The sequence below is a fragment of the Lynx canadensis genome, chromosome E3 (genome assembly GCF_007474595.2).
Source record: "Lynx canadensis isolate LIC74 chromosome E3, mLynCan4.pri.v2, whole genome shotgun sequence".
NCBI lineage: Eukaryota > Metazoa > Chordata > Mammalia > Carnivora > Felidae > Lynx > Lynx canadensis.
In genome coordinates, this window is record NC_044318.1 from 39,392,285 (window position 1) to 39,418,277 (window position 25,993).

General features: G+C 57.2%; 1 protein-coding gene across 4 annotated transcripts in view; it reads left to right on the forward strand.

Annotated features, from left to right (window-relative positions):
* The window catches only part of SNX8 (sorting nexin 8), a 52,066-nt gene extending 26,102 nt beyond the window's left edge, over nt 1–25,964 (forward strand). For all 4 annotated transcript variants that reach the window (XM_030301557.1, XM_030301553.1, XM_030301556.1 and 1 more), the window contains 10 exons: nt 9,371–9,561; nt 12,287–12,404; nt 12,668–12,789; nt 14,664–14,744; nt 15,885–16,045; nt 16,550–16,682; nt 19,433–19,501; nt 21,183–21,332; nt 21,723–21,872; nt 23,275–25,964. In XM_030301557.1, the coding sequence (XP_030157417.1) occupies nt 9,421–9,561; nt 12,287–12,404; nt 12,668–12,789; nt 14,664–14,744; nt 15,885–16,045; nt 16,550–16,682; nt 19,433–19,501; nt 21,183–21,332; nt 21,723–21,872; nt 23,275–23,385 (1,236 nt within the window). In that variant the 5' untranslated portion in view covers nt 9,371–9,420 and the 3' untranslated portion in view covers nt 23,386–25,964. The remainder of the gene's footprint in view (nt 1–9,370; nt 9,562–12,286; nt 12,405–12,667; nt 12,790–14,663; nt 14,745–15,884; nt 16,046–16,549; nt 16,683–19,432; nt 19,502–21,182; nt 21,333–21,722; nt 21,873–23,274) is intronic.
* Nucleotides 25,965–25,993: the final 29 nt, after the last annotated feature.

Here is a 25,993-nt window from a genome sequence, read left to right on the forward strand (position 1 = left end):
CTGACTGAGCCACCCAGCCACCCCCGAGTGTGTTTCTTTAATTGTACAACATACGTGGCATAAAATGTTGACCATTTTCAGGTGTGCAGTTCTGTGGCATTAAGAACACTGACGTTATTGCACAGCCATCCCCACTGTCCCTCTCCAGAACTTTCTCATCTTCCCAAATTGAGCCCCATTCAGTACTGACCTCCCTCCCCCTCCCCCAGCTCCTGATACCATCACGTACTTTCTGTCCCCGTCAGTCTGACGACCCCGGGGCCTCGTGGGAGCGGGTCCCAGTGCGCGTCCTCCCGTGTCCGTGAGTCTGACGACCCCGGGGCCTCGTGGGAGCGGGTCCCGGTGCGCGTCCTCCCGTGTCCGTGAGTCTGGCGACCCCGGGGCCTCTTGGGAGTGGGATCCTACAGTGTCCGTCCTTCCGTGTGTGGTTTGTGTCACTCAGCCTCCCGCCCTCCGCGTTCATGCAGGTGGCGGCCGGTGCCAGGATTTCCTTGCTTGTTAAGGCTGAGTGATAGTCCGTCGTGTGGCCGGACCACACTGTGGTCGTCTGTCGGTGGACGCGTGGGTCGCTTCCACCTCTCCGCCGCCGGGAATCCTGCCGCCGCGAACGTGGGCGAGCGGGTGTCTCTTCGGGTCCTGCTTCCGGTTCTACTGGGGAGAGACCGGAAGCGGGATCGCTGGTCACGTGTGATTCTGTTTCGTGAGGACCTGCCCCGCCTTTTGCCTCAGCAGGGCACTGTCCGTCTCCGCCTCCGCGTCCAGGGCGTCCGGTCCCTCCGCGTCCTTGCCCACACTTACTTCCTGACTTTGGATACTAGCCGTCGTACCCCTCAGTGTCCAGTCAAGCCCAGCAGCGGACCCTGATGCATGTGCCATCTCTCGCCGGTCCCGGTCCCACGTGCTGGTGAGCCAGCAGCCGAGGACGGCAGTAGGGACAGATCCGCGTGGTGGTAGAACGGTGAACTTGGAGGCCATCAGAACGCAACTTCCTGCCCACCGTGCTGCTAAACTCGGACGGCAGGAAGCTTCCTCCCTGGCTGCCTTTGGAGGACACGTGACCTGCCACCGTGGAGAAAGCCCTTTACCCCCCGGGGCTCTCTGCAAGCAGTGAGACCCGGGGGTGGGCCGAGCTGGGGCATAGTTGGGGTATCTGCGGGTGCTTGGTGCTGTCCCTCCACGGTGGGGCGGCTGGCCGGGCTGGGTGCAGCCTCCTGTGTGTGTGCAGGGTCCCCTGGTCTGCGACTTCTGCGTTGGTCAGCATTTGCCGGGGCTTGCTTTCATGAAGTGAGGGTGTGCGTGACCGCATGCTCATTGGGCAGCTCTTGTTGGTTTCCCGAAGCTTCGGCCTGTGGCGAGTGAGGAAGGGCCCCTGCTGCTGGGGGCTGTCCGGACACAGAGGGGCTGGACCTCTCCGGGGCGTGCCCGTGGCAGGACTGCTGCCCAGAGGCTCTGATGGAAATACAGGGGGGAAGGACAGTGGGCTTTGTGTGACGTTTTATTGCTTTTCGTTTGTGGATAGCTGGCTTGGAGAATCCCAGAATTTCGGAGCCGGACACGTTGAATGCTGCTCACTGACCATTTCCCTGTGTGCGCTGCAGAGCGGCAGAGGCCCACGCCGGGGGTCCCGCGGCGCACCGGTAGCTGGCTTGGGAGTGACGCCACTCCCCATCAGTGCCTGTTCCTTCAACACCTGCCAGGCTGTCTTACAGTCACCTGGAGCCGGCACATCTCTGTCGGGTAGCGAGGTGTCCCCCGGGGTGGAGACTGGGCCTCATCCCTGCCACCCGTGGGGCCTCGCTCCGCGGGCCAGCCTGGATCACGGCCCCGAACACCTATTGCTACGGGCAGTTGGTTCTACCTTTTAGTCCACGGATGCACGAAGGTGGTTCGGAGTGGAGCACGGTAATCCCGAAGGGAGGCAGGGGCTTACTCACTGATTTCTAGCAGGTAGTTACTTTGAGCTCTGCTGTCTCATTTCCCACAAGGGCCGTTGGGGCAGTGTGGAATCAGCCCAAGGCGCTGAGCCTCCGGGTCTGAGAGCCGCTTCCTTCCAGCTTCTCTCGGACCGTGAGTGGCATTTCAAGGCAAGGCTTTGAACTGGGTTCTGGGTTGAGTCCAAACCCCGTGGTTGAGCAGTTGTGTGTCAGAAGGGTTGGAGCAGGGAGGGAGCACCGCTAGAGAGGCCTCTGAGGGTTTGTTGCCGACGAGGGCCTGGCCCTGGGCACGCAGCCTTGCCCCTGCATTTTACTGGTGGTAAGTGGTTAGCTCCGAGGGGGTCGCTTGCCGGGCACACACCGCTAGGAAATGAGAGACTGGGTGTCAACACACACCCGTCTGAGGTCAAAACCCATCCTTTGTCCGGAGCCTTTCAGTATGGGGCCTCGCTGCCTCTCTCAGAAACTGTTACCTGTTGGGGCGGGGTGGGTGGGTGTGCAATTCGTTTTCCATCTGATAAGGGTATTAAGTCCTGTCAGTGAACTTCACATTTACTCCCACAGAAAACCAGACCCTTTCTCCCTGAATTTCTGCCCTTTCCACAGTGTGTGGTCTGTTGCATGACAGGTTAGCTGATCTGGAATGATCTGTTTTCCTTCTTAAACATTTCAAAAGACATGTCCCAGTTTAGGAAACTGATACTTGGAATCATAGCTTTCTTGAGATTAAAACTTTTTCAGGGCCACCTGAGTGGCTCGGTCGGTTAAGCTTCTGACTTCGGCTCAGGTCATGATCTCACGGCTCGTGGGTTCGAGCCCCACGTCGTGCTCTGTGCTGACAGCTCAGAGCCTGGATCCTGCTTCGGATTCTGTGTCTCCCTCCCTCTTTGCCCCTCCCCTGCCTGCGCTTGCTCGCTCTCTCAAAAATAAATAAACATTAAAATTTTTTTTTTTTTTTTTGAAATTTTGACGAGAGGGGGCACCTGGGTGGCTTAGTTGGTTAAGTGTCCAGCTCTTGGTTTCGGCTCCGGTCATGATCTCATAGTTTGTGAGTTTGAGTCCTGCCATCGGGCTCTGTGCTGACAGCGTGGAGCCTGTTTGGGATTATGTCTCCCTCTCCACCCTCTCTCCCTCTCTCTCTGCCCTTCCTCTGGTCACTCTTTCTCATTCAGAATAAGTAAAATATGTATATATATATATATATATATATATATATATATATATATATATATACACATATATATAAAAGGAAAATAGCAGCTTGGACAACATGGTGACCCCGTTAACGAAAGTAACAATAAAATGTACCTTTTGGGTTCTGACTTTTAAATATATGTATGTGTGTGTGTGTGTGTGTGTGTGTATTTCTTTCAAAGAGTGCGAGCATGAGTGGGGGAGAAAGAGAGACAGAATGTCAAGCAGGCTCCATATTCAGCTTGGAGCCTGATGTAGGGCTCGATCCCACAACCCTGGGATCATGACCTGAGCTGAAATCAAGAGTTGACACTCAACTGACTGAGCCCCCCAGGCGCCCTTGGGTTCTGACTTTTAGATTCTCTTGTGGTCACAGTTCAGGTTCTTCAGCAGCCTGTGGTCCTTTGGTGATCGTTACTGAGCTAATATGTCTTAGATTAGCTTACTTGACCCATCAGGAAGAGAACAAAATCAGTACATGCTTGGTGCTTCCCAAATTTTCTTTCCCGCGTTACTTTTATCTTTCCTCTGTTCTTCCGTTATTACCTTGTTTTACATCAAATAGGTATTTTCTAGTGTACGGTTTAAATTCCCTTGTTTCGGTTACTATACTATTCCTGTTATTTTCTTAGTGATTGCCCTGGGAGTACACGTCAACATGTTAATGTGTAACAATCCTGCTTGGATTAGTACAAGTTTAATTGCAGTGGCGTGTAGAAATCTTGCTCCCTTGCAGCTCCCTTCCTCTCCCCGTTCTGTTATCAGCTGTGCAGATTGTTTCCATATAAACTGTACGCTCCTCAAAACAGATTTATGATGACTGCCTCATACGTTGTCTTTTAAGTCACCCAGAAAAACTTACGGATAAGTTTCTACTGCCTTTCGTATTTACCAGTGCAGTTACCTTTACTGGCATTCTTTCTTTCCACACGTGGATTTGTCTCTCGGAAGGAACAACACGACTGCTAGTGCAGAAGTGAATTGGCTGCTTTTAGTCATCTGGGGTGTCTTATTTTCTCCTTCGGTTTGCAAGGATAGTTTTGCTGGTTGTAGAATTCTCGGTTGACTGTTCTGTCTTCTGGCACTTTGCATGTGCCATCACACTGCCTTGCGGCCTCCGTGGCTTCTGAGAAGTGAGCTGTTCGTCTTGCCCGGTTGCTGATCTCCTGGTGCTTTCAAGAATTTCTCTTGGTCTCTGGACACAGAACGGTGCAGTTTGAACCACGCAGTTGTGACCTGTCTAGTTGTGAATCTCCCTGACTTTATCTTGGGTGGGTTTTTTTGGGTTCCTGGGTTTTAAAAATCAAATTTGGGAAAAATTTGGCAGTTCATTCACCTATTCTTCCTGATCCTCTCTCCTGGGCCGCTCATGTTGATGATGATGGTACAGCCGGTGGTGTTGGTACAGTCGGTTTTGTTGTTGGTGCAGTCGGTGATGTTGGTACAGGTTGCTGAGGGGCTGTTCGTTCTTCTTCATTCTGTTTTCTTTCTGTCCTCCACACCGGACAGTCTCAGTTGACTGTCTTCAGGGTTGCTGATTCTTCCCTCTGCCCACTCAGATCTGCTGTTGAACCTTGCTTGTGAATTTTCCATTTTGTTTATTGAGCTCCTTGACTCCAGAATCTTTTCCTGCTCCTCTTGTACAATTTTGGTCTGTTTGTCCATATTTTCTATTGCTGGGACTGCTCTCCTCCTTTGCATTAGTTCTTTATTTTATTATTATTTTTAGTGTTTTTATTTATTTTTGAGAGACAGAGCATGAGCAGGGGAGGGGCAGAGAGAGAGGGAGACACAGAATCTGAAGCAGGATCCAGGCTCTCCTAAAGTCAGACGCTCAACCGACTGAGCCACCCAGGCGCCCCTCCTTCAGTTCTGTCGAATGAGTTCAATGCCTGGCCTTTCTCGGACAGTTTCTGGTGGTGGTTTTTCCCTGTGTTTGGCTGTACTGTCTTTCTTCTTTGTGTGTCTTGTAAACTTCAGTTGTGAACCTGACAGTTTAAATAATATAATGTGACAGCTCTGGGGAAATCACGTTTTCCTCCTTCCCCAAGGTGTTGCTGCCGACCATTGTAGATTTATTTAATGACCTCTCAGAACGAATTCTGTAAAGTTTCTCGTGTGAGTTGTGTGTGGCTGCTCTAACAAAGCAGCACACATGGGGTGGCTTGAAACAACAGGAACGTGTTGCTGGAGGCCCCACGTCTGAGATCCAGGCATGGGCAGGGCTGCACTCCCTCTGAACCCTGTAGGGGAGGGTCCTTCCTGCCTCTCCCAGCATGTGGTTGAGGCTGCCAAGGTGTTCTTGGTCTGTGGCCGTGTCCCTTCGGTCTCTGCCTCCGTTGCCATGTGCCCACCCCCGCGTGTCGGGTGCCTCTGGGTCTTTGTGTGGTCTTCCCTTTTCTTATGACAACTGCAGCCATACTGGAGGAAGGGCCTCCCTACTCCAGTATAACCTCAGTTTTGCTAATTATTGCATCAATAAATGTGCCCGGGATTGCCACAGACCTTCAATTCCCAGTGTCCTCAAAGAGCTGGTTCTGACCATTTTTGCTTCTGTAGAAGAGAGGACTCTTCCATTTACTGATGTTGCCTTTTATATTTAAGGCGTGTAGAATTGTCATTATCTGCCATACAATTCACTCATTTAAGGTGTACACTACAGCGTCGTTGGTGTGTTCACGGGGTCGTGCACCCATCGCCATGATCACCTCTGGAGCATTTTGTCGTCTTCCCGAGAAACCCCCTATTTTCCAGTAGTCACTGCTCATTTCTACAGGCGTTGCCCCCCCTGCCCCCAGCTCCAGGCAGGCATCCGTTTGCTTTGTTTCTGTAGGTTTGCCTCTTCTGGAGATTTCCTGTGGACGGACTCATCCCCTGCATGGATTAGTTCACTTCCCCTGAGGTTTTCAAGGTTTACCCATCTTGTAGTGTGAACCTGTTCTTCATTCCTTTCCACGGCGGAAGGAGTCTGTTGTATGGATGAACCACTTTTATTTATCCCCTCACCGTTGATGGGCGCTTGGGGTTCTCCACTCCTTGGCTCTCACACCTGGTGCTGCTGTGGGCATTTGTCTCCAGGTCTCTGTGTGGGCACACGTTTTCATGTGGCTTGGGTGTATTTCCAGGAGGGGAGCTGCCGGGTCATATAGCGGCTCTGCCTCTGACACCGAGGAAGTGGCCGGCTGTTTTTGCCTCGCGTAAGCCTCTGCCAGCATGAGCGAGACTTTTCTGCACCCTTGTCAATGCTCACTGGTCTTTTTTTTTTTTTTTTAATTAGAGCCGTCACAGTGGGTGGTATCTCACTGTGGCTGTGATTTGCATTTCCGTGCCGGTTAATGGTGTTGAGAATCTTTTTATGTGCTCACTGGCCACTGGTATGTCTTTGGAGGGATGTGTATGCAAATGCTTTGCCCATTTTAAAATTGGGTTATTTCTCTCTCTGTCTCTCTCTTTTTTTTTTCTAGTGCGTTGTAAGAGTTCTTTGTATATTTCAGATACCGGTACCTTCTCAGATACATGATTTGCACATCTTTTCTCTGATAAAAATGTTCTTTCTCCATTACCTTTTAACTTGATTATTTCCTGTTTTTCCACATATTCTGTGCTCTAGTTACCTAAGACTTTGTTTTCCCCCCAGACATGCTACCTTTCACTCGTGAAAGTGTAGTAAATATCAGTAAATAGTCATTCAGCCAGCTTTCCTTCGGTGCCCTTCTAAGTGCCAGGCTCCCCCACAGCCAGCATGCATCCAGAGCAAAGCTGAGGGCGTCTGTGTGCCCCGAGTTCGTGTCCTGGTGCTGTGTCTGGGCCCCCTGGCTCATTACCTGGGCGCTATTAAAGTTAGGTCACGGTGTATTCCAGTTCGCCCTGGGGTTTGGATCCTCATAGATTGTGCCCGGCAGTGGGAACACTTGGTAGCCGCGAGCTGAATGGGTACTGCCGAGCCCAGTGTCTCTGTGTTGTTCGTCACTCACTTGAGTGAGTACTTGAGACACACGTGCTGTCTCGTTGACCCAGGGTATGTGTGGTCCCTGGAGACTGGGTCAGTGCAGTTCTAAGGCCACCAGAATAGTTTCATACGGAAAGGGGCTGGGTTTTAGGATGGGAGAACAGGTACTGTCTGAAGCTGTGGTCTCCACATTTTGGCCATTAAGATATTGGGGACTCTTGATGTACACATACCTCATACACATATATACACACGTACACACATTTGCGCAACATACGCACACCACGTACGTATATGGTCGTGCACGCGCTCACTACTCACACTTTTATACACACACTTGCAGATACACACCTGTACACATGTACACCCCTGTATATACACATACATACTCATGTATATGTGCATTGATACACATACAGACTCATGTACGTATATACTCATACACACTAATGTTCACATACATACACACCCATGTACACACACACTCACATGCTTATATACAGACACTCGCACATACACTTGAACACATGTACATCCCCCCATCTACACATACACACTCGTGCACGTGTGCATTGATACACATACATACCCATGTACACATATACGCAGTAGTGTATACACACGTACACACACATGTACGTACCCCCCCATATACACATAAACTCACACACACTCAAGTTCACACACATACGTACCCACGTACATATATACTCTTACACGCACACACTCAGGTATATACACAGACACACTTGCACACACATTTATACACATGTACACACACACTTGTATACACATATACTCGTGTACATATATTCACCCACTTGTACACACACATACACATTTGCACATGAAATACGCATGCAAATATATGCACACATATCCATACGCACATGTTTTAGTAAGTTACATGCACGCACTACTCTAATATTATGTTACGTGTGTTATGATATCACAAGAATATAAGTTTGAAAAGAAGGGAACAAAATGCAAATAGAATTATTAATATTTTCTTCTTGCGCCCTGGTGGATTGTTTTGACCCTAGATACGTGCCCTCACTTGGGAGCTTACTGCTTGTAGAGCACATAATATTTAGTTTTCGTGTGGACTTTTTATGAGGCCCTTGGGGTTCCCAAGTAAGCATTAAGGCCTTAGTTTATTTTTTTTCTTAAGCTTTAAGGTCAATTAAAAGCAGCTACATTTTAAATTCTAAAATGCTGAGTAATTTCAGAGATGAAAGTAATCTGGCCATTAATTCTGTTTAGAATGTAAACCAGAATCTTAAAGTGTTATTTTAAGAAGTAAATCATAAAAAAGCGAAATAACCACGTTGTAGAAAATTTTGAAAAAGAAAAAAATGTACACTTTGTTGTGGTTATTTATAGCAATAGCAATGTTGATCAGACTCTGGCCCCCTCTCCCGCTATGGGATACCTTTATTATGTATGTAGCGTATGTACGTATACATATATTTTAACATTTGTCTTGAGAGAGCACGAGAGCATGCGTGCTTGGGCAGGGGAGGGCAGAGAGAGGGAGAGAGAATCTCAAGCAGACTCCACACTCAACACAGAGCCCGATGTAGGGCTTGATCCCATGACCCTGGGATCATAACCTGAGCCGAAACTGAGTCGGACCCTCCACCAACTGAGCCTCCCAGGAGCCCCTATTACAGGTTTTAACCGAAAAGAACTCTTTTTCTTTCAAACGCTATACTAAAAGCCAAACTGACTTTTTCCTGTGACTTCCGTGTTTTTTGGCCTGTAATCTCTCGGACCTGTGTTTTGCTGCTTTGTGAGTGATGTGTGAAGAAGCTGAGGTTTGAGGGCCTAATTTTTTGACTTGTGTGATCAGGAACCGTGGCTCTAAGCAAGATGTGGGTTTTTACCTACGTGGAATTGGAATCATTGCTTTGGCACGTGACGTCATGCGTGTTCACTGGAAACGGTGGGAGAGAGAAATTCTACGGCTCTTAGTTTTAACCTCCTTTTCGACTCTAGAGAAAAGGAGGGCTCTTTTGCATGAAACTTGTGAATAGTTCACTTTCTTCTATTCCCAGGTTGAAAACTAGATCTGACTGGTCCTGGAAAGGAGGGTGTGTCTGCTGATTCACGAGCGGGTGGACGCCTCATGGCGTGGGGACTTTTCGGGGCACAAGCTCCGTGGCCTGAATGAACGGGGGTGATGTGGCCACGGTCCACGTGCGAAGCTAGCACGCGGCGGGGGCAGGCCCGCCGTGGCAGCCTCTGCTTCCGAGCAGCCGTTTTTATCGGCCTGTCGCCTTGTCCCCTCCAGACTTGCCAGCGCCCCAGGTCAGCGAGCGGAGGGACCCACACCCCAGTCGAATGCAGATGCCGCAGGGGAACCCGCTGCTGCTTTCGTACACCCTGCAGGAGTTGCTGGCCAGGGACACCGTGCAGGTGGAGCTCATTCCCGAGAAGAAGGGCCTCTTCCTAAAGCATGTGGAATACGAGGTTTCCAGCCAGGTAAGGGGCAGAGCGCGCGCGCGTGTGCGTGTGCGTGTGTGCGTGTGTGTGTGTGTGTGTGTGTGTGTGTGTGTGTGTTGGGAGGAGGTGGGGAGGGGCGGGGACACGTTAGGGCAGGGGTATGAGGCGGAGAAGGACCTCAGAGAGTCTGCGCTGGGCTTAAAGGTGAGACCCAAAACTCGACGCTCAGAGCCAGGGTGCCCAACAGACGTCTTCAGAGCCTGCGTGTGCGTGTCCCTGGGTCCTGTTCTGGCTCAGCCACACCCCTAGCCCAGCCCGCTCCCCTCTTCCCTGCGTCTGGGATGCTGCTTCGTAGGAGCTCACTCGTCTTCTGAGCACCAGGTGCGGGCACACGCCGGCCTGGGAGTGGTTTTGTAGCAACTGGGAAATCCTGAGGATAGAGTGGGGGGCTTCCGGCGGCGAATCCAGTTTGGAGGGCAGGACTGGTGTGTCCGCCTCATCCCCGCTAAGGACGCCGTCTGCCCTGTTATCCTGCCCGCCGATATCGGACTTCACGAGGCGTCTGGCACCAGGACTGCGAGTCTGCATGGAGCACACTGATATCCCTGTCCCTCTGTCTGTCCTCTTTCTAAATCCCGGTGCCGTTAGAATAAACACTGGGGGCGGGTGTGTGTGTATGTTCTCTTTCTATATCCCAGTGCTGTTAGGATAAACATTGGCGGGGGGAGGGATTTATTCTTCAGAAACTGAGGAGTAAGTCATTGACAAGCCGACAGCATCCTGGGTCTTGTGCAGCCCCTCTGTGTCAGGGGGAGATGTGCAGGGACAGGTAGAGCAGGGCCCCACCGGCGAGAGGGCCGCCCTGGTGACGGGGCCCCGCCACTGTCAGGCTTCGGTCGTCATCCAGGGAGGAAGTGGCGTTTTCCGAACCGAACGGCCGTGTGCATGTGCCATGGGAATCCAGAATCACAGGGTGGTTTCTTTCTTTCCTTTTTTTTTTTTTTTTTAAATGTTTTTATTTATTTTTGAGAGAGAAGGAGTGAGCAGGGGAGGGGCTGAGAGGAGAGGAGAGAGAGAGAATCCCAGGGAGGCTCTGCAGTCAGTGCAGAGTGCTCGAACTCATGAAATGTGAGATCTTAACCGGAGTCGAAATCAGGATGGACACTTAACTGACTGAGCCACCCAGGTGCCGCTGTATTTTTTTTTTTTTTTTTTTTAATGTTTTCATTTATTTTTGAGAGAGAGCAGGGGAGGGGCAGAGAGAGAGGGGGACAGAGGATCCAAAGCAGGCTCCAGGCTCTGTGCTGTCAGCACAGAGCCCAACGTGGGGCTCCAGCCCGTGAACCGAGAGATCATGACCTGAGCCAAAGTCGAACGCTGAACCAACTGAGCCACCCGGGCGCCCCAGGAATCACAGGGTTTTTGTTTCATGGTGTTTCCAAGCTGCGGTCACCGAGGCCTGTGAGTAAACTTAGTTCTCCCTTGCCCGTGGGTGCCATTCCCCCACGTGACGGCGCGTCACAGGGGCATGAGGTTGGGCTTCTGGCCCTTTCCGTCTCAGTAACGTAATTCCTTAAGCACGCGTGTCGTCTCGTAAGGAGGCAGCCCTGCCGGGCGGAGGGATCCGCCTGCAGGTGTTCAGGCAGAGGGGCCGCGCGTTTTGTCCTGCATCCCGCTCGCCAGAGGCTGGGGCAGATCCAGAGGGGGCCCGACACATGCAGTCCCCAGCACGTGGCACAACTGACTTTGTGTTTTTCTTCATGTAGCGTGTTTAATTTTTTTGTAGACCTTAGGGGGTAGTTTTAGATTCACCGCAACATTGAGCTGAACGGACAGAGATTTCCCGTAATTCCCCGCTCCCCCCCAGACTCCCCCGTTATCGGTGTCCCCCAGATGGTGGATTTGTCACAGTCGGTGACCCCACACTGACACGCTGTTATCACCCGGAGTCCATGGGTCACGGGAGGGTCCCTCTGGGTGGGTGCACGTTCTGTGGGTTTGGGCGAACGTGGGACCGCAGGCGTCCACCGTCCCGTGTCCCTCGCGCTGTTCGCCGCCCTAAAAGTCCCCTGTGCTCCCCCTGCTCCTCCCTCCGCCCTGAGCCCAGGCAGCCCCCGTCTTCTGCCTGCACAGCTCCGCCTCTTCCAGGACGTCCTGTCGTTGGAATCATCCGGCCCCTCTCACTCCGCAGTATCATATCATTTACCACCAGGGCAGCTTGTATACTTCCCAGGCTAGCGGCTCGTGCGCGTCCGTCGCGTGGGCCCTTCCAGTAGGTCCAGGTCGCGCCTCTGTCGCGTGGATCCCTCGTGGCACCCGCGGTTTTATCTGCCACGGGGCAGACGGACTTGCAGTCGGACGTCCGTTCCGTCCGCCCCCCTCGTCGGGGTCTGGTCTGCGTCGACCGCTGGGCCCGGGACGCCGTCGCGCTGGTCGTGCCGGTGTTGGGGCGTGTGTGGGAGGACGGCCCCGGCCCCCAGTGGGGAAGGCCTCCGGCCCGAGCGCTGCCTTTGAGGGTGGGGTGGGTGCCGGCTTCGCGGCTGAGCGCTCCGTGAAGACCGCGGTGGGGGCTGGACGTGAGGCCCGAGCCGCGCGGCGCCGGGAGGGAGGAGGGTGCCCGTCCTCGCCGTGGAGGCCCCATGAGCGGGGGTGAGGCCCCGTGTCGCGCGGGCTCCGTCTCGGGGCGCGGGATGGGAGGGAGGGGAGCGGTGACCCGGGGAGGTTTCCGGCGTCCGGCGTGACCGCGGGCCCTCTTGTCTTCTAGCGCTTCAGGTCCTCCGTGTACAGACGGTACAACGACTTCGTGGTCTTCCACGAGATGCTGCTGCAGAAGTTCCCCTACCGCATGGTGCCGGCCCTTCCGCCCAAGAGAGTGCTGGGAGGTAGAGCGGGCTCGGGCGGGGGCCGGGGCGCCCCGTGTGAGACGTGCGCGGGAAGGCCGGGGCCAGCTAGGGTGGGTGCCGCGGACCCCCTCGTTCCCCACTGGTGGCGCCCAGCGCTCACGCTGGGGACCGGCGAGGGGCGGCTGCTGTGGGCTACGACAGAAGGGACCCGGGCTTTCCCGTCACGTTTCCAGATGGCCGGGGTGGGGGGGGCGGGGGGCGCGGCGCAGGCTGCCGGCCGACCCCTTGCTCTCGGTCTGCAGCCGACCGCGAGTTCATTGAGGCCCGGCGCAGGGCCCTGAGGCGCTTCATCAACCTGGTGGCCCGGCACCCCCCGTTCTCCGAGGACGTGGCCCTCCGGCTCTTCCTGTCCTTCAGTGGCCCGGTGGGTATCGCTCTCCTGTGGGTGCGCCCCGAGTCTCCCCGCGTGAGTGGCGTTCCTGGGCGTGCTTGTTCTCCTGCCCTCCTCGTTTGGGGGCCCTCGGGGAGTCTGTTGCCCTCGCGGTGCCAGGAGCGACGTCTGCTCTCCTCCCGGATCACGGGGGTGTAACGTTACGAGGCGCCCCTGGCTTTGACTTGGCAGGATTTTGTCTATCCAGGTAGAGGGTTCTCTGCATGGTCGCCGTGGGCACTGAGGCTCGGTCACAGAGGCTCTGTTTGGGAGGGGTTACGGAAATGCTTGAGACCCCAGATCAGGATGAGCGATTTCTGGGAGGCGAAAAGAGCCACCTTAAGTACCACTGGAAGGCTGAGTTGAGTTATGTATTTTCTTAATGTTTATTTTTGAGAGAGAGAGAGAGAGAGAGAGAGAGCGCGAGAGCGAGAGCGAGCACGCACACAAGGGAGGGGCAGAGAGAGAGGGGAACAGAGGATCCCAAGCGGGCTCCAGGCTCTGAACCTTCAGCACAGAGCCCAACACGGGGCTCCAACTCACGAACCGTGAGATCATGGCCTGAGCCGAAGTCGGACGCTTGCCTGACTGAGCCCCCCAGGAGTCCCCTGAGCCGAGTCTTTCTAGTGGAGCTGCAGGATAGACCTGCGTGCCGGGACTGTCTCCGCGTGCACGTTAGTTTCAGTTAGAACCCAGGCGGCCGTGGGCGTCCCTCTGCTGTCTTGCGGTGTCCTTGTTCACAGTTGTGGAGGAAGTCACTGCCTGGTCCCCAGGGCGGCCGGCTCCGCCTAGGAAGAGGGTGGGGTGGGGTGGGGCTCCAACCCGGTAGCTCTCCCTTCCCCAGGGACCTAGGAGGGGCTCGATCCCACACTCCCTTCCCCTGCAGGAAGATGAGACACACCGAGACCCTCCTTGAGAAGGCCGCTGGCTTTCCCTCCTTGCCAGCCAGGGGGTACCTGTCACTTTTGCCTCTTTTATGGGACCTAAAGCAGTCGTTCAGGGGACGTTTCTGTGACTGTCTGCCCTTGAGCTGGGAGTGTGGGCCTTCTGAACGCTGGGTGGACAGGTTCCTTTAGAGCAGGGATCTTCATTGCCACAAGAGGAACGTGGTGGGACGTGGGAGCTGTACACGGCTCACGACGGGAGGGTGCTCCTAGACGTGGAGCCGGACGGCGCCCCCATTCTAGAGGCTGAGGCTCCTCTGACCCCTTGTTCTCACACAGGTAGAGTGTCCCTATGGCCTCCTTGACTCTTTCCTCTGGTAAAACGAGAGAATTGGGCCAGATGGTCTTCAGGGCCTCTCTGAAATTCTAGAATTCCTTGACCCACAAACAGCTGCATGTTAGGATCTTTGCCTGTGTTTCCCGTGGCTCTTTGTGGGTCCTTGACGTGGACTGCCACGGAGGCCTGCTGTCAGAGGGCCGGGCTGGGCCCCTGTGTGCTGCCCACCAGCTCTCCCGGGGCTCCGTGGGCCTGGGGCCCGTGGGTCTGTGTGCAGGGAGGAAGAGACCTCGTCTTTGGTCCCTGTGCCCCACGTGGGTGGGACCTAACGGATGTGATGAGCCTGACGGCAGCAGCACGGACGCCGCCGTCCCTGCCGTGTGCGTGCAGTCTCTGTTTCCTGGAGACAGGTCTCCCCTCCAGAGCTGCCGTTAGGTCAGGCTTTCCTGTCTGTGGACGGCCGTCCTGAAGGTGGAGGTCAGTGGAGAAAAGTCCGGGAAGAGATTCTGGATACTTACGTGAGAGCAGATCCGTGGAAACCTGGCTCTCTCGAGGAAGGACTACATCCTGCCTTTCGCTGACTTAATGGGTCTCAGGCAGACGCTGCTGCGGCTGGTGGATGTGGCGTTTCTGTCTTCCTTTCGCAGGACGTGCAGAACAAGTTGAAGGAGTCGGCTCAGTGTGTTGGAGACGAGTTCATGAGCTGCAAGCTGGCTCCTCGGGCCAAGGTACCGCTCCCGCCGCCACACTCGCCCCCCCCAACCAGGGCGGCGACCGCGTACCAGCTACCGCCCTGGGCCTCCCCCGCGTGCTGGAGACGACACGAAGGCCCGCGGCGCGGTGTTCTCATCGGCTCTCCTTTCAGACAGCGGGTGTGCTGCCCGTTTCCCAGATGGGGAGACAGGCTCAGAGAGGCTGTCGTCTGGCAAGGTCCCAGACTTCTGAGCGGCCTGCCCGGACGTGACTGAGGCTTTTTGTGATTCGGGCAGACACTGGCTTCGTCACTAGCTTCTCGGATTTCAGGGGAGTGATTGTCACATTGGTTTATTTTAAAATTTGGCTAGCCTGTTCTTTTTTTCAAAAAGAATTAAGGTAGCTGTTGGCTAGCTTTTTTCCTTCCCTTTTTAAAATTTTTTGATGTTTATTTTGAGAGAGAGCGAGCCAGAGCGATTGGTGAGGGGCAGAGAGAGGGAGAGAGAGGATCTCAAGCAGGCTCTGCACTGTCAGCACAGAGCCTGGCGTGGGGCTCGATCCCACAGACCGCGAGATCGTGACCTGAGCTGAAACCAAGAGTCGGACGCTTAGCTGACTGAACCCCTGGGCGGCCCTCCTTTCTTGTTAAACTGCTTCTCCGTGCAGAAATACATGTATCTTACCTTCATTTCATTCCCTAAGCAGCCCGTTTTGTAAGCATTATCTAGTTAATGTTACAGTAAACGATGGTTAATATTAACGGGTAGTTAACAGTAAAGCTGGTGAGAAGTTGATTCTTGGGGGAAAGCGAGGGCCCCTGGGAAGCCCCGCCTCGAGGGAAGGGTTAGGACTTTGTGATTGTCACTCTGAGCTTGAGGATTAGTACTTGAATGTTAGTACTTGAAGGTTAGTACAGGGGTGTGTTTCGGCAGGACGTCAGTTTGATCCGGCTTCAGCGGACACTAGGGGCCACTCCGCTTCGTGTCCGTGGTGTGTGGGTGATGATGGGCTGTTTCCTTCCTGGACCGGAAGGGAGGCCCAGCGAAGTGCCCCCGTGGCCTGGCGTCTGGGCTCACTGGCTGCTCAGTGGGTACCGTTCTTCCCCTGCCGACGGTCGTCTTTTCCCCAAGGCACTTCACGGCCAGTAACCCACGGCCTTCTCCCCTCCCTGTCAGGACTTCCTCCCAGCCGACATCCAGACTCAGTTCGCCGTCAGCCGGGAGCTCATTCGAAACATCTACAACAGCTTCCACAAGCTTCGCGACCGGGCCGAGCGGATTGCGTCGAGGGCCATCGACAATGCTGCTGACCTCCTCATCTTCGGGAAGGAGCTGAGGCAGGTGCCCCCAGCTCTGCAGGGCTCGGTCAGGTGGGGAGGGGCCTGCCGACGTCCAGGCAGAGGTGCTTGCCCAGAATCCCCTCCGTTCTGACCTGGTTCACTTTGGAAAGGGGAAGCAGAGAGTTGGGGAAATGGTCAGTGGTGTTAGGAAGAAGAAAACTGAGGCATTTAGGCAGGGAAACGTGGATCCCTCAGTACGTGAGTGTGCACCACTATGTCACACGTGTGTCACATGTATGTCACACGTTCTCCCGAGGTCGGAACTAGATCTGAGAAGGGCTCGATTTCACTTGGAAAAGGACACTGAGGGCTGTTGTCAGCGTGACTCCGCCCTCCCCCGCAGGCGCTGGGGGTTGCTGGCCGGGACTGGTCCCGAGGTCTGGGGGAGGGGCTGAGGCCCGGTGTTTCGGACGCACGTCCTGGGTCACGGGTTGTCGTGGCGGACGGCCAGGTCAGCTCCCAGGCCTTGAGTGTCTTGTCGTCCGTCTCTTTTTCCCCTAGTGCTTTAGGGTCTGATACGACCCCGCTCCCCTCCTGGGCCACTCTGCACAGTAGCACGTGGGGGTCCCTGAAACAGGCACTGAAAGGCCTGTCCGTTGAATTTGCACTGCTCGCCGACAAGGCCGCCCAGCAGGTGAGTGAATTTGTTCTCCACGGTGTCCGTTCCGAAGAACATTCTGTACCTGGGGAGCACACGCGGGACATCTTCTCACATGCACTTCAGAGGTCAGAGTCTGTGGCGAGTGGATTGCCGGGCCCCGCGGGAACTGCACATCCCCGTCAGTTCCGAGCGGCTTCCCGTGAGCCGTTGACTCTGAAGAGGGTTGCTGATGACGAAGACAGATGGGGTCTGATCTTCGGAGGGTTGACTCTGCTGAAATCAGACGCTGTAACTGCCCTGGCAAACGTAATCTCTGACTTCCTCAGATACCTGTGGGTGGACCAAATAGTTTCCGCTGTGCTGTCCCAGCCAGCAAGTATTTGGCCCCTCGGTCACCTAAGAGAAAAACAAGTAAGCTGCAGCACCCCGCGAGAGCCCCCTCGTACCCCCCAGATACCCAGTTAGACTCTGGAAATGTTTCCGCCATCCACACGGGTGCGGTGTGGTCGTTGGGGATCGATTGGAAGGTTCGGTGTTCACTGACAGCCGGAAAGGCTCATCTGGGTGCTTTTATGCTGTAAAACTGCTACATGACTTTGAGGGTGAGCATTTGCTACCCAGTTCTTGGGGAAACGGTCTTTCCCTAACCATCTAAAACCGTCTAAAAACGGTAGATGGTTTTAAATAAATTAAAATGATGTACTTGGGAAAGCCTTGCTGCCTCAGACGCAAAGCTCCTCAGTAGCAAGCCGGAGAACACAGTGACGGTGGCCGATCCCCAAGCGTGGAATTGGGGGATTTTCAGGCTTCACGTGGGGCCCTCAGGGGCCCAGGATATCTCTGAGTGTTGAAGAAGGGATCTGATCTTGTTGCGGGTAGGGAAAGTCCCGGGTTTTCTTCCTCTGTGGTTCTGGTGCCTGTGTGTTCCCATTAGAAACTGGTGTTGGCGTTTCTCGGAATTGGTGCCGGGCCCAGTCCGTGTCCAGGTCTGCGTGGCGCCCACATTTCCACCGTGGGGAGGACCGGGCACGTGGAGTTGGCGGTGTGGCCCGCGTGGAGAGGGAGCCTGCTCGGTGCGCGGCCGGTGTCTTGTGGTGGGACGTGGCTCAGGTCCCTTTGGTCTCGGGCCTGTTTCTGGTCCGTGAAAAGGAGGGGGCTGGATGAAGTCATTAAAACACTTCTCATTTAACCTGTTGAACTTTCCTCACAGCTGATTGTAAAACGGAAAAGTGAAGTTATCCTGGTTGCGGGGATCCTGGGCCCCAGACAGCTCCTTCTTCAACAAGCAGCCACGTGGCAGGGGTGGGGGTGTGTGTGGGGCGCACCGTGAGCCCCCCGAGGTCACGCAGAACGCGGGGTGGAAATTCCAAACTCTGTCGTCTCCGGTGGTTTCCGACTGAGATTTGGATGTTGGGTTTCTGCGTTTGAAGAGGGAGACAGGGTTCGGGCTTCTGATGTGCAAGTTTGTAGTTTGAAGTTCCCCCCGGCTCCGAGACTCTCTGCTATCTCACGGATGCTGCTTTGAAATGCGACGTCTGAGGAAGTGCCACTTCCTGAATGTTGCTCTCTGTCCGCGGTGGTTTTCACGGTGAAGGGGAATTAGTGTCGTCTTAATGTGAAAGTGGATCAGAGGCCCATCAGGACTTTGATCCAGCACAGCCGGGGTTCTAGTCACTCTGGCTGTGTGAGCAGAGGCATGCAAGGGAGGGTTTTCCTCACTCTGTCTCCACGCGTCCTGGCTTTGTTCTCTGCAGACTGTGAGGAGAGCTGCATCACCGCAGCCCAGCGAGACCGCTGAGACCCAGAGCGGGCCGTTTTCCTGCGGACAGGATGGCGGTGTGGGGTCTCACGCGTTGGGGCATCAGACTAGAACGAGGACCTGGGAGCCAGGGACGCGAGCAGGAATGACCCTCAGGCCCTCCTACTACTAGACGGGTTGGGGGAGGCTCCATTCTCCTGGGCCCCCCTGCCCACTCAGGAAGGAACGGGGCACCTGTGGATCTCTGGTGTTTTCCTTTCCAGGTTTTAAAAGACTGAAACACTGCTATTTTCCTGTAACCTTACTGGCTGGAATCTTGGCTCTGGGCGTGGGTTGGAGTGGCCTGGAGCCTCTGAGGTCATCGGGCTGGAGTCCTGGGGTTCCCTGAGTCGGCCGCAGAGCGTGGGCCGAAACCGCTGGCTCGCAGTGCGGTGCTCGTAACCCCCTCAGACACGTCCTTCTATTCGCTTCTTCACACCTTCTGCCGCCTTCCGGCGGCACCCTCTACACACTGGGCCTGATGTGCGGTTTATGAGAGGCGCTCTTCATGCTCTGCCACAGCTGGAGCTCTAGAGGTCGTAAAAGGGCTCATTTTCGTGAGGAGCCGGTGCTGCGCCTGGGCGAGGTGCTCGGCAAGTGTTGGGAGCCGAAGGACGTAAGCTGTGCTGTAGCCCTTCAGGACACGTGGCCGTGAGCACAGTGTTAGCATTGGGTGTTCCCAGGAGGCCAGCCTGGCCCCAACTGTGACCGTGGCTTTGGCGGGCCGCGAGGCCCAGTGGTGTTGAGCGGCGAGCGCAAGTGGACGGGTGACCTTGGAGGCCCAGGACGTAGCTCTCGCCTAGCCGCTGGCTTCTCTGGCTCCCCTGCCTTGTGTGGGGGGCTGTCGTGTGGGAAGGGGGCTCTTCTGCAGAGCTGGCTGGGGGCCGTGGGGGGGAGGGCCGGCTCAGGCCTGCAGACGGGAGGCCGTGGCCGGGCCTCTGGGTCCCGTGGTGCTCGGTGTTGGTCACCCACCCTTGTTTTCTAGGGCAAACAGGAAGAGAATGACGTGGTGGAGAAGTTGAACCTCTTCCTGGATTTGCTGCAGTCCTATAAAGTGAGTCCGGCTGTTCCTTGGCCAGGGACGGAGCTGTTGAGAAGTCTCCCGTGAACTTTCAGGGCTTGACTCCGGGGGAGTGGGAAAAGAGCCGTGAAGTCAGGGCCGAGGAGGGAAGACCGTGGGTGGTCTCGGCGGGCACCGCAGGGGTTCCGGCTGTGGCCCGGCAGGCGTGCGGACAGGCCTCTGGCTTGCCTTCGTCTGCCCATGGAAGGTGTGTGGGTGTGTGCACGTGCACACATACACGTGAGTGTAGGCTCACGTGAGTGCGTGTGTATAGGTATGTGTGTATGTGTGCATGTGTATGTGAGCGTGCGTGTGTATGAACGTGCATGCGTGTGTGCATGCATATGTGTATGTGTTCACGTATGTACGTGAACCTGTGCGTGCGTGTGAACGTACCTGAGCGAGTGTACGTGTGTATGTGTTAGGGTATCTGTGTACATATGTATCTGTGTGTACATGTGAACGTGTGTGCACACGTATTAATGTGTGTACCAGCGTACGTGTATGCGTGCACACGTGTGTATCTGTATGTGTGCACGTACGCATGCACACGTGTGCACGTAGTGTGCATTTTTGCGTGTGTATGCATGCACGCCTATACGTGTGTGCACGTGTGTGTGTGTGCGAGAACACGCGTGAATATGCTAGGTCCTTACAGATACCGTGAGGGGCTGGCCTGGTGCTGAGGGAGCTTGCCCCTTCCACGGGCAGAGATTCCAGGAAGTCTGACTGCAGACTTCCTAACTGTCGCAGCACTGGTGACAGGTTGGATTGCCTGTGAAGCCAGAGAATCCTTCTTGCTGAGCTCAAGGAGAGGGGGCCTGGTACTTTGAGGAATGTTCCGAAGGGATTTGTCTGTTAAGTTGGATGGTAGCCAGGCAGCCTCGAAATCCCAGCACTGGTTCAGTGGCCGATATTTCCCACAAGACTCCTGATTGAGGTTATTTTAGGGCTGCAGGGAAATGCCCGTGCAGCTTCCTTTTGGAGACTGGTCTCTGTGCTGCTGGAGGCACACGGCGTTCTGACGCTGGGCTGCGTGACAGGCCGAGGTTCGGCGCTGTCCCGGAGCTCTGGCATCTTCTCTGCGGACAGGCCCTGTCTTCCGTGTGGTTTTGGTTTGTGGTGCCGACTGGCACTGCGACCCCTCTTGGTTCGACCCTGGGCCTGGCCCCAAGCCGCTCTGTGGCGTGAGCACTTCCCGGGCAGGGAGGGAGAGAGTGTGTGCCTGAGCCTTTTCTGAGGCGGGAGGGGCTGGAGTGTGAACGGCGTGGAGGGAGAGGCTCCAGTGTGAATGGTGTGGAGGTGCTCGAGTGTGAACGGTGCGGAGGGAGGGATTCGAATGTGAACGGCGCGGAGGGAGACGCTCGCGTGTGAACGGCGCGGAGCGGGGTCTTGAGTGTGAATGCCGGAGGGAGGGCTCGGGTATGAACGGCGGAGGGTGGAGGGAGGGCTGGAGTGTGAACGGCGTGGAAGGAGACCCCCGCGTGTGAACAGCGCGGAGGGAGAGGCTCGCGTGTGAATGGTGCGGACTCGGAAGCCTGCGTCTGTTGCACAGTGTCCTTCCCGTGCTCTCTTTCACCTGCTGGCTCCCACGGGGGGGGGGGGGGGGGGGCGGGGGGGACGGCTCCGGGTCCCTTCCCGCTGGGGGCCGAGCACGGCGCACCTCCCTCCACAGGACCTGTGCGAGCGGCACGAGAAGGGCGTGCTGCACAAGCACCAGCGGGCCCTGCACAAGTACAGCCTGATGAAGCGGCAGATGATGAGCGCCGCTGTGCAGAGCCGGGAGCCCGACTCCGTGGAGCAGCTGGAGTCCCGCATCGTGGAGGTGGTCCTGGCGCGGGGGGTGGGGGGAGGGGGCGTGGGCGGCCCGGGTCTGCCCCGCTGGGCTGGGCTGCGCGCCCGGCCTGGTGGCCCCCCGGAGCTGGACTTCGGGCCTGTCCTTGGCTGGCTCCCGTGCTGCCCGGACGTCGCTGCCCTGTGCTGGGGTAGCCGGCGGCGGGAGGGCCGCCCCGCCACGCCCAGAGCGGTGCTTTGTGCTTAACCCAACTGAGCCACCCAGGCGCCCCCGGAGCGGTGCCGTCTGGATGCCCGGTTGGCACGAGTGGCTGGCGTTTCCCTCGGCGGTGGTGCGGGGCGGGGCGCGGGCAGGGCCCGTGTCGGCGCGGTGCCCCGCGGTGCGCGCCACCCGCTACAAGGGCGCCTCCTTCCTGTGCAGCAGGAGAACGCGATCCAGACGATGGAGCTCCGGGGCTACTTCTCCCTGTACTGCCTCCACCAGGAGATGCAGCTGGTCCACGTGTACCTGCCCCTCACCTCCCACATCCTCGGTGCCTTTGTCAACTCTCAGATCCAGGGGCACAAGGAGGTGGGTCTGCCTGCCAGCACCTTTCTGCCTGCAAGTCTGGCACCCTGCAGCTGGCCCTGCAGGGTCACCGGGAAGGGCAGGGAGCTGGGGGGTGAGGGGGTGGGCACGGGACCTTTCAGCCCGCCTTGCTCACATCTGCTAGTCTCACACGGAGCCTGAACTGCAGGGGTGAAGTTGTCCACGCCATTCTCGGGGGAGGGGACGGGACTGTGGGAGGCAACGAAGGAAGCATTTCTCTTCTCCCGGAGGAGTTTCAGAGTCGGGGTAAAGCAGAGCGTCCCCCAGAACTGAGTGAGACAAGAGACGGTGGGGAATCAGTCAGAGGAGGCAGGGGGTCGCTTCCTGAAGACCCCTGGTCAGCGTCCTCCAGATGGCGGCTTATAAACGGGGGTGAAGCGCTGTGCTTGTCCTGAGGCTTGGCAAGCCGCGCTGACACCTGCCTGGCCCCCGCGACCCAGAGCCGTGTTGCGCTAGCCAGGCTTGGACTCTTTGCTTCTCAGACGGGGCCGGGTGTGTCCTCTCCGGACAGCCTGGAAGGCTGGGTGTCTGCAGGGTTGAGGAAACTTGTAAACGGTTCTCGGGTGGTTCTGCTTTTGCTGGTGCTGCCTTCAGACATCGTGTGTTCCGGGTTCCTTCGACGCCTTTAGTTAGCCCTGGGAGCGCAGTCACCTGCTCAGGGGTCCTTGATAACAGTGGGGGAGCTTGGGCCACAGCTTGTAGAGCCCCGGCTCCGTGCCTGTTGGAGCTCTGCGGCCTTGGTCGTGTCCTTGAACCTCCACGATCACCTGGGGACCCGGAGGGCGATGGGCTGCAAGCAGCTGGGGTCCGGGGCTGTGCTGGGCGCACGGAAGACTACAGCGTCCCTGTCCCCAGGGACCACACTGACCAGTGGGGGGTGGGGGGGACCATCCTGACTCAGCCAGCCGGGGAGGAATGGGCTTCTCCCGGACCGGGTAGATGTGTGTGGAGCCCACGTGTGGGGTGGGTATGGTTCTGTCTGGACGGACGGCGCATAGCAGGAGCTCAGGTGTGCGGTCCATAACACTCGCGGACGACATCTTGGAGGCAGGGTGAGGGGCTAGAAGGTGGAGGTTGTCAGTCCGGCCGGGGGCATTTGTGAATGAGCGTCTCAGCGGGCAGCTCAGTCTCTGGTCTAGAACCAGTCATGCCGGAAACACCCGGACGGCTTGTCGTGGTGGACTTCGGATTCCCCTTACGCCAAGCCATCCGAGGCGGAAGGGGATGAGAGCAGGCAGCGGAGGGGCCTGTGGCGCCGGGGGCAGTGGCCGGGGTCTCCGGGTGGGCTGTGGCGGGCTTCTAGGGGTTTTGCGGGGAACGGACACACTGGGGCGGGTCGCCGGCTCGTGGCCTGTCTCAACCTGGGACGCTCCCTCTTCTCCAGATGAGCAAGGTGTGGAACGACCTGAAGCCCAAACTAAACTGCCTCTTCGCTGGACCCAGCGGCTCCCCGACTCCACCGAGGCTCCCGCAGGACGGCGTGTCTCCTCGCTAGTGCCAGACGCCTGGGGCGGGAGCTCCGGGCGGCCTCACTAAAACCTCTTTCCAAATGGCGTGTTCCTGTTTAATTCCCTCCAGATAGTGGCTGCCCCCCACCCCCCGCGGGGTCCCCGGTGTCTGACTGACCCCCAGGCCCAGTGGGGCCGGGGTTTGGGTGCTCCCCTCGTGGGGAGTGGGGCTGAGGATGTGACCCCAGGCCTCTGAACATCCACGAGGGCCGGAGGCCATGGGGGTCTGCTCAGCTGTCCTGGGCCCCGCCCGATGCTGCACTGTGCCTGAGCCTGGCGGTCAAGAGTTAAGGTTCCCTGGAAAGGTCTTCTCTGATTCCAGGAGGTCAGGGTGGCAAGGATGGCTTCCACATAGCAGGTGCCTGGGGGCATGTGCAGGGGGCACCCATGAGTTTTGGGGAGTCAGGAGGGTCTGGGTCCGATGACCAGGGACGGGGAGGTTGGAACCCCCGTGTTGGACACGAGGTGGCTGTATCTGATGAACCAGTCAGTGAGGGTGGACTGTGACCTAAGGCCGGTGGGCACTCCGGACGGGTGTGGGTACGGCGGGGCCTCGGCGGGGGGGGGGGGGGGGGGTCGCTGGGTACCATGGGGCCCCGGTCTGGACTGGGTCTGGGTAAAGTGTCCTGTGTCCCTCCCTGTCATGTGCCCGTGGGCTGCGGTGTCGGGGACAAAGGTGAAGTGGTGCTTCTGTGGTCTGTCGCCGTGCAGCACCAGCTGTGTCCTCGCGGTCGCTTGCAGGCCCCTGTCTTTGGAGGCGGCAGCTTGCGACGGCTTGAGTGCGGAGGCTGGAAGGGGAGGGCGGGCGGGGCCGTGTTCCAGCTGGGGTCTGGAAGGGGGGGTTCTGTGTGGCTGTGGCTGACCACCCCCCGCCCCATTTTGGGAGGCACTCCGAGCCTCCCTCCTCATTCCAGGCAGGCCCGGAGGGGATCTGTTCCGGGAACTCTGGGGTCAGTGCGCGCCTGGGGCCTCCGAGCGCTTCCTGCTCTGAATCCCTCTTGTGTAAACACCGGCAGGGCGCCTTCCTCCCAGGCCGGGAACGCTTTGAGCTCACTGCCCCCCCGGCTCGAGCGGTGTCGGCGGATCTGTGTTGTGGGAGGGTCTGATTGCATGCCAGGAGTCCTGAGGGTCTCGCCTTCCCGGGGTGCAGATGCCTGTGCTCCAGGGGGCTTTCTCTGGATCTGAAGGCAGGTGGGACTTCCCACCTGTGTGTCCCCACACAGCACGCAGGACTCCCGCACCCGTCCTGGGGTGCTCTTGCACATCACTGCCCGGGGCGGGGGTCGGGGAAGTATTTTTTAGGCCCAGCCAGACACCTGCGTCACCCCACGTGTGGGTTCTCCTGTGCGGGGAGAAGGCCAGCTGCACCCCATGCAGCCCGAGGCCCTGGGACTGCGGCACATGCCTTCCTTGGCTGATAAGGGGCAGCGTACCCCCAGAGCCCAGCAAGCGGGGGCCCGTTCGATCACTGGGCTGTGCGTGCGTTCTGCTCCCCTTCGGAGAAGCTGGTTCTCGGGCACTGAGTGGATCTGCGCTGCCCCACAGGGCTGCCCCACGGGCGCTGTGTACACTTGAGCCGTAGGGCTGACCTCCGAGCCTCCCGTTCCCTGTCGGCTGCTGCCCGCGCGCCACGGCCTGCCTGTGGGTGGTGCGGGACAGGCGACCACAGGACACTGGCGAGCTGGGAAGACACCCAGAGCAGACCCCACCACGCACGCAGTGGGGGCTGGGGGCTCATGGTGGGCAGCAGCACGGAAGGTGGGAGGGCCGGCGCGGAGAGGGTCTCCCAGGGCACGTGGAGGCCCGCCTCTCCCGGGTCACTGAGAATTCCAGCACCAAAGACTTCATTTGTGCTTTCTCAAGAGGACTTTTCCTGAGACTCCGTGTTCCTGGCGGCCTCTCTGTGCGGTGGGAGGGGCCAGGAGCCCTTCTTGGCTGGAGTTCCGGCCAGGGTTTTCGAGGCTTACCCAGAGGGCGCTTTCTTGTGCATCCCCTCCCTCCCCAGCCCCTGCAAGGAGGCTGGCAGATGGGAGACGCTTGCTGGGCTGTGTGCGTGGGGGTCACGTCCTTCCTGTGCTTGTCAGCTGGGGACAGCAGGGGCCACCTTTTGCCCCCCACAAAGCCTCCCTCTGGGCCCAGGGCCAGGGCCGCTCTGGGGAGGGCCAGGCTGCCAGCAGCTCTGAGTCAGGGAGCGCAGGGGCGTCCCAGCTTGCCTCCGTGGCCCTAGTCTCCAGGCTGGGACTGCGGGAGGGAGACCACAGCCTTGCTTTGTCTCCCACGGTCGGTCTGCGATGTCCCGGTGCCACGGGGACAGAGCCCGATCCCGACTCTGCAAGGCCGGAATGGAGCCCGGCCCCGGTGTGTGCCTTCGCCAGGTCCCTCCAGCCTGGGCCCAGCTTGCTCGCAGCATCAGATCCGGGCACGTGCGGGACTCTGCACAGGTTGAGGTCGGCTGGTTTTGTCGGCATTCGAGACCCTTCTCTTCGTGATGCAGTTCTGTGTATGGAGCACTTTACAAGGCTGTAGGCATCAATTACTACGCCAATAAACTGGAATCGTTCACACACGGTTTGCGTTCTGAGAGCTTTATCAATA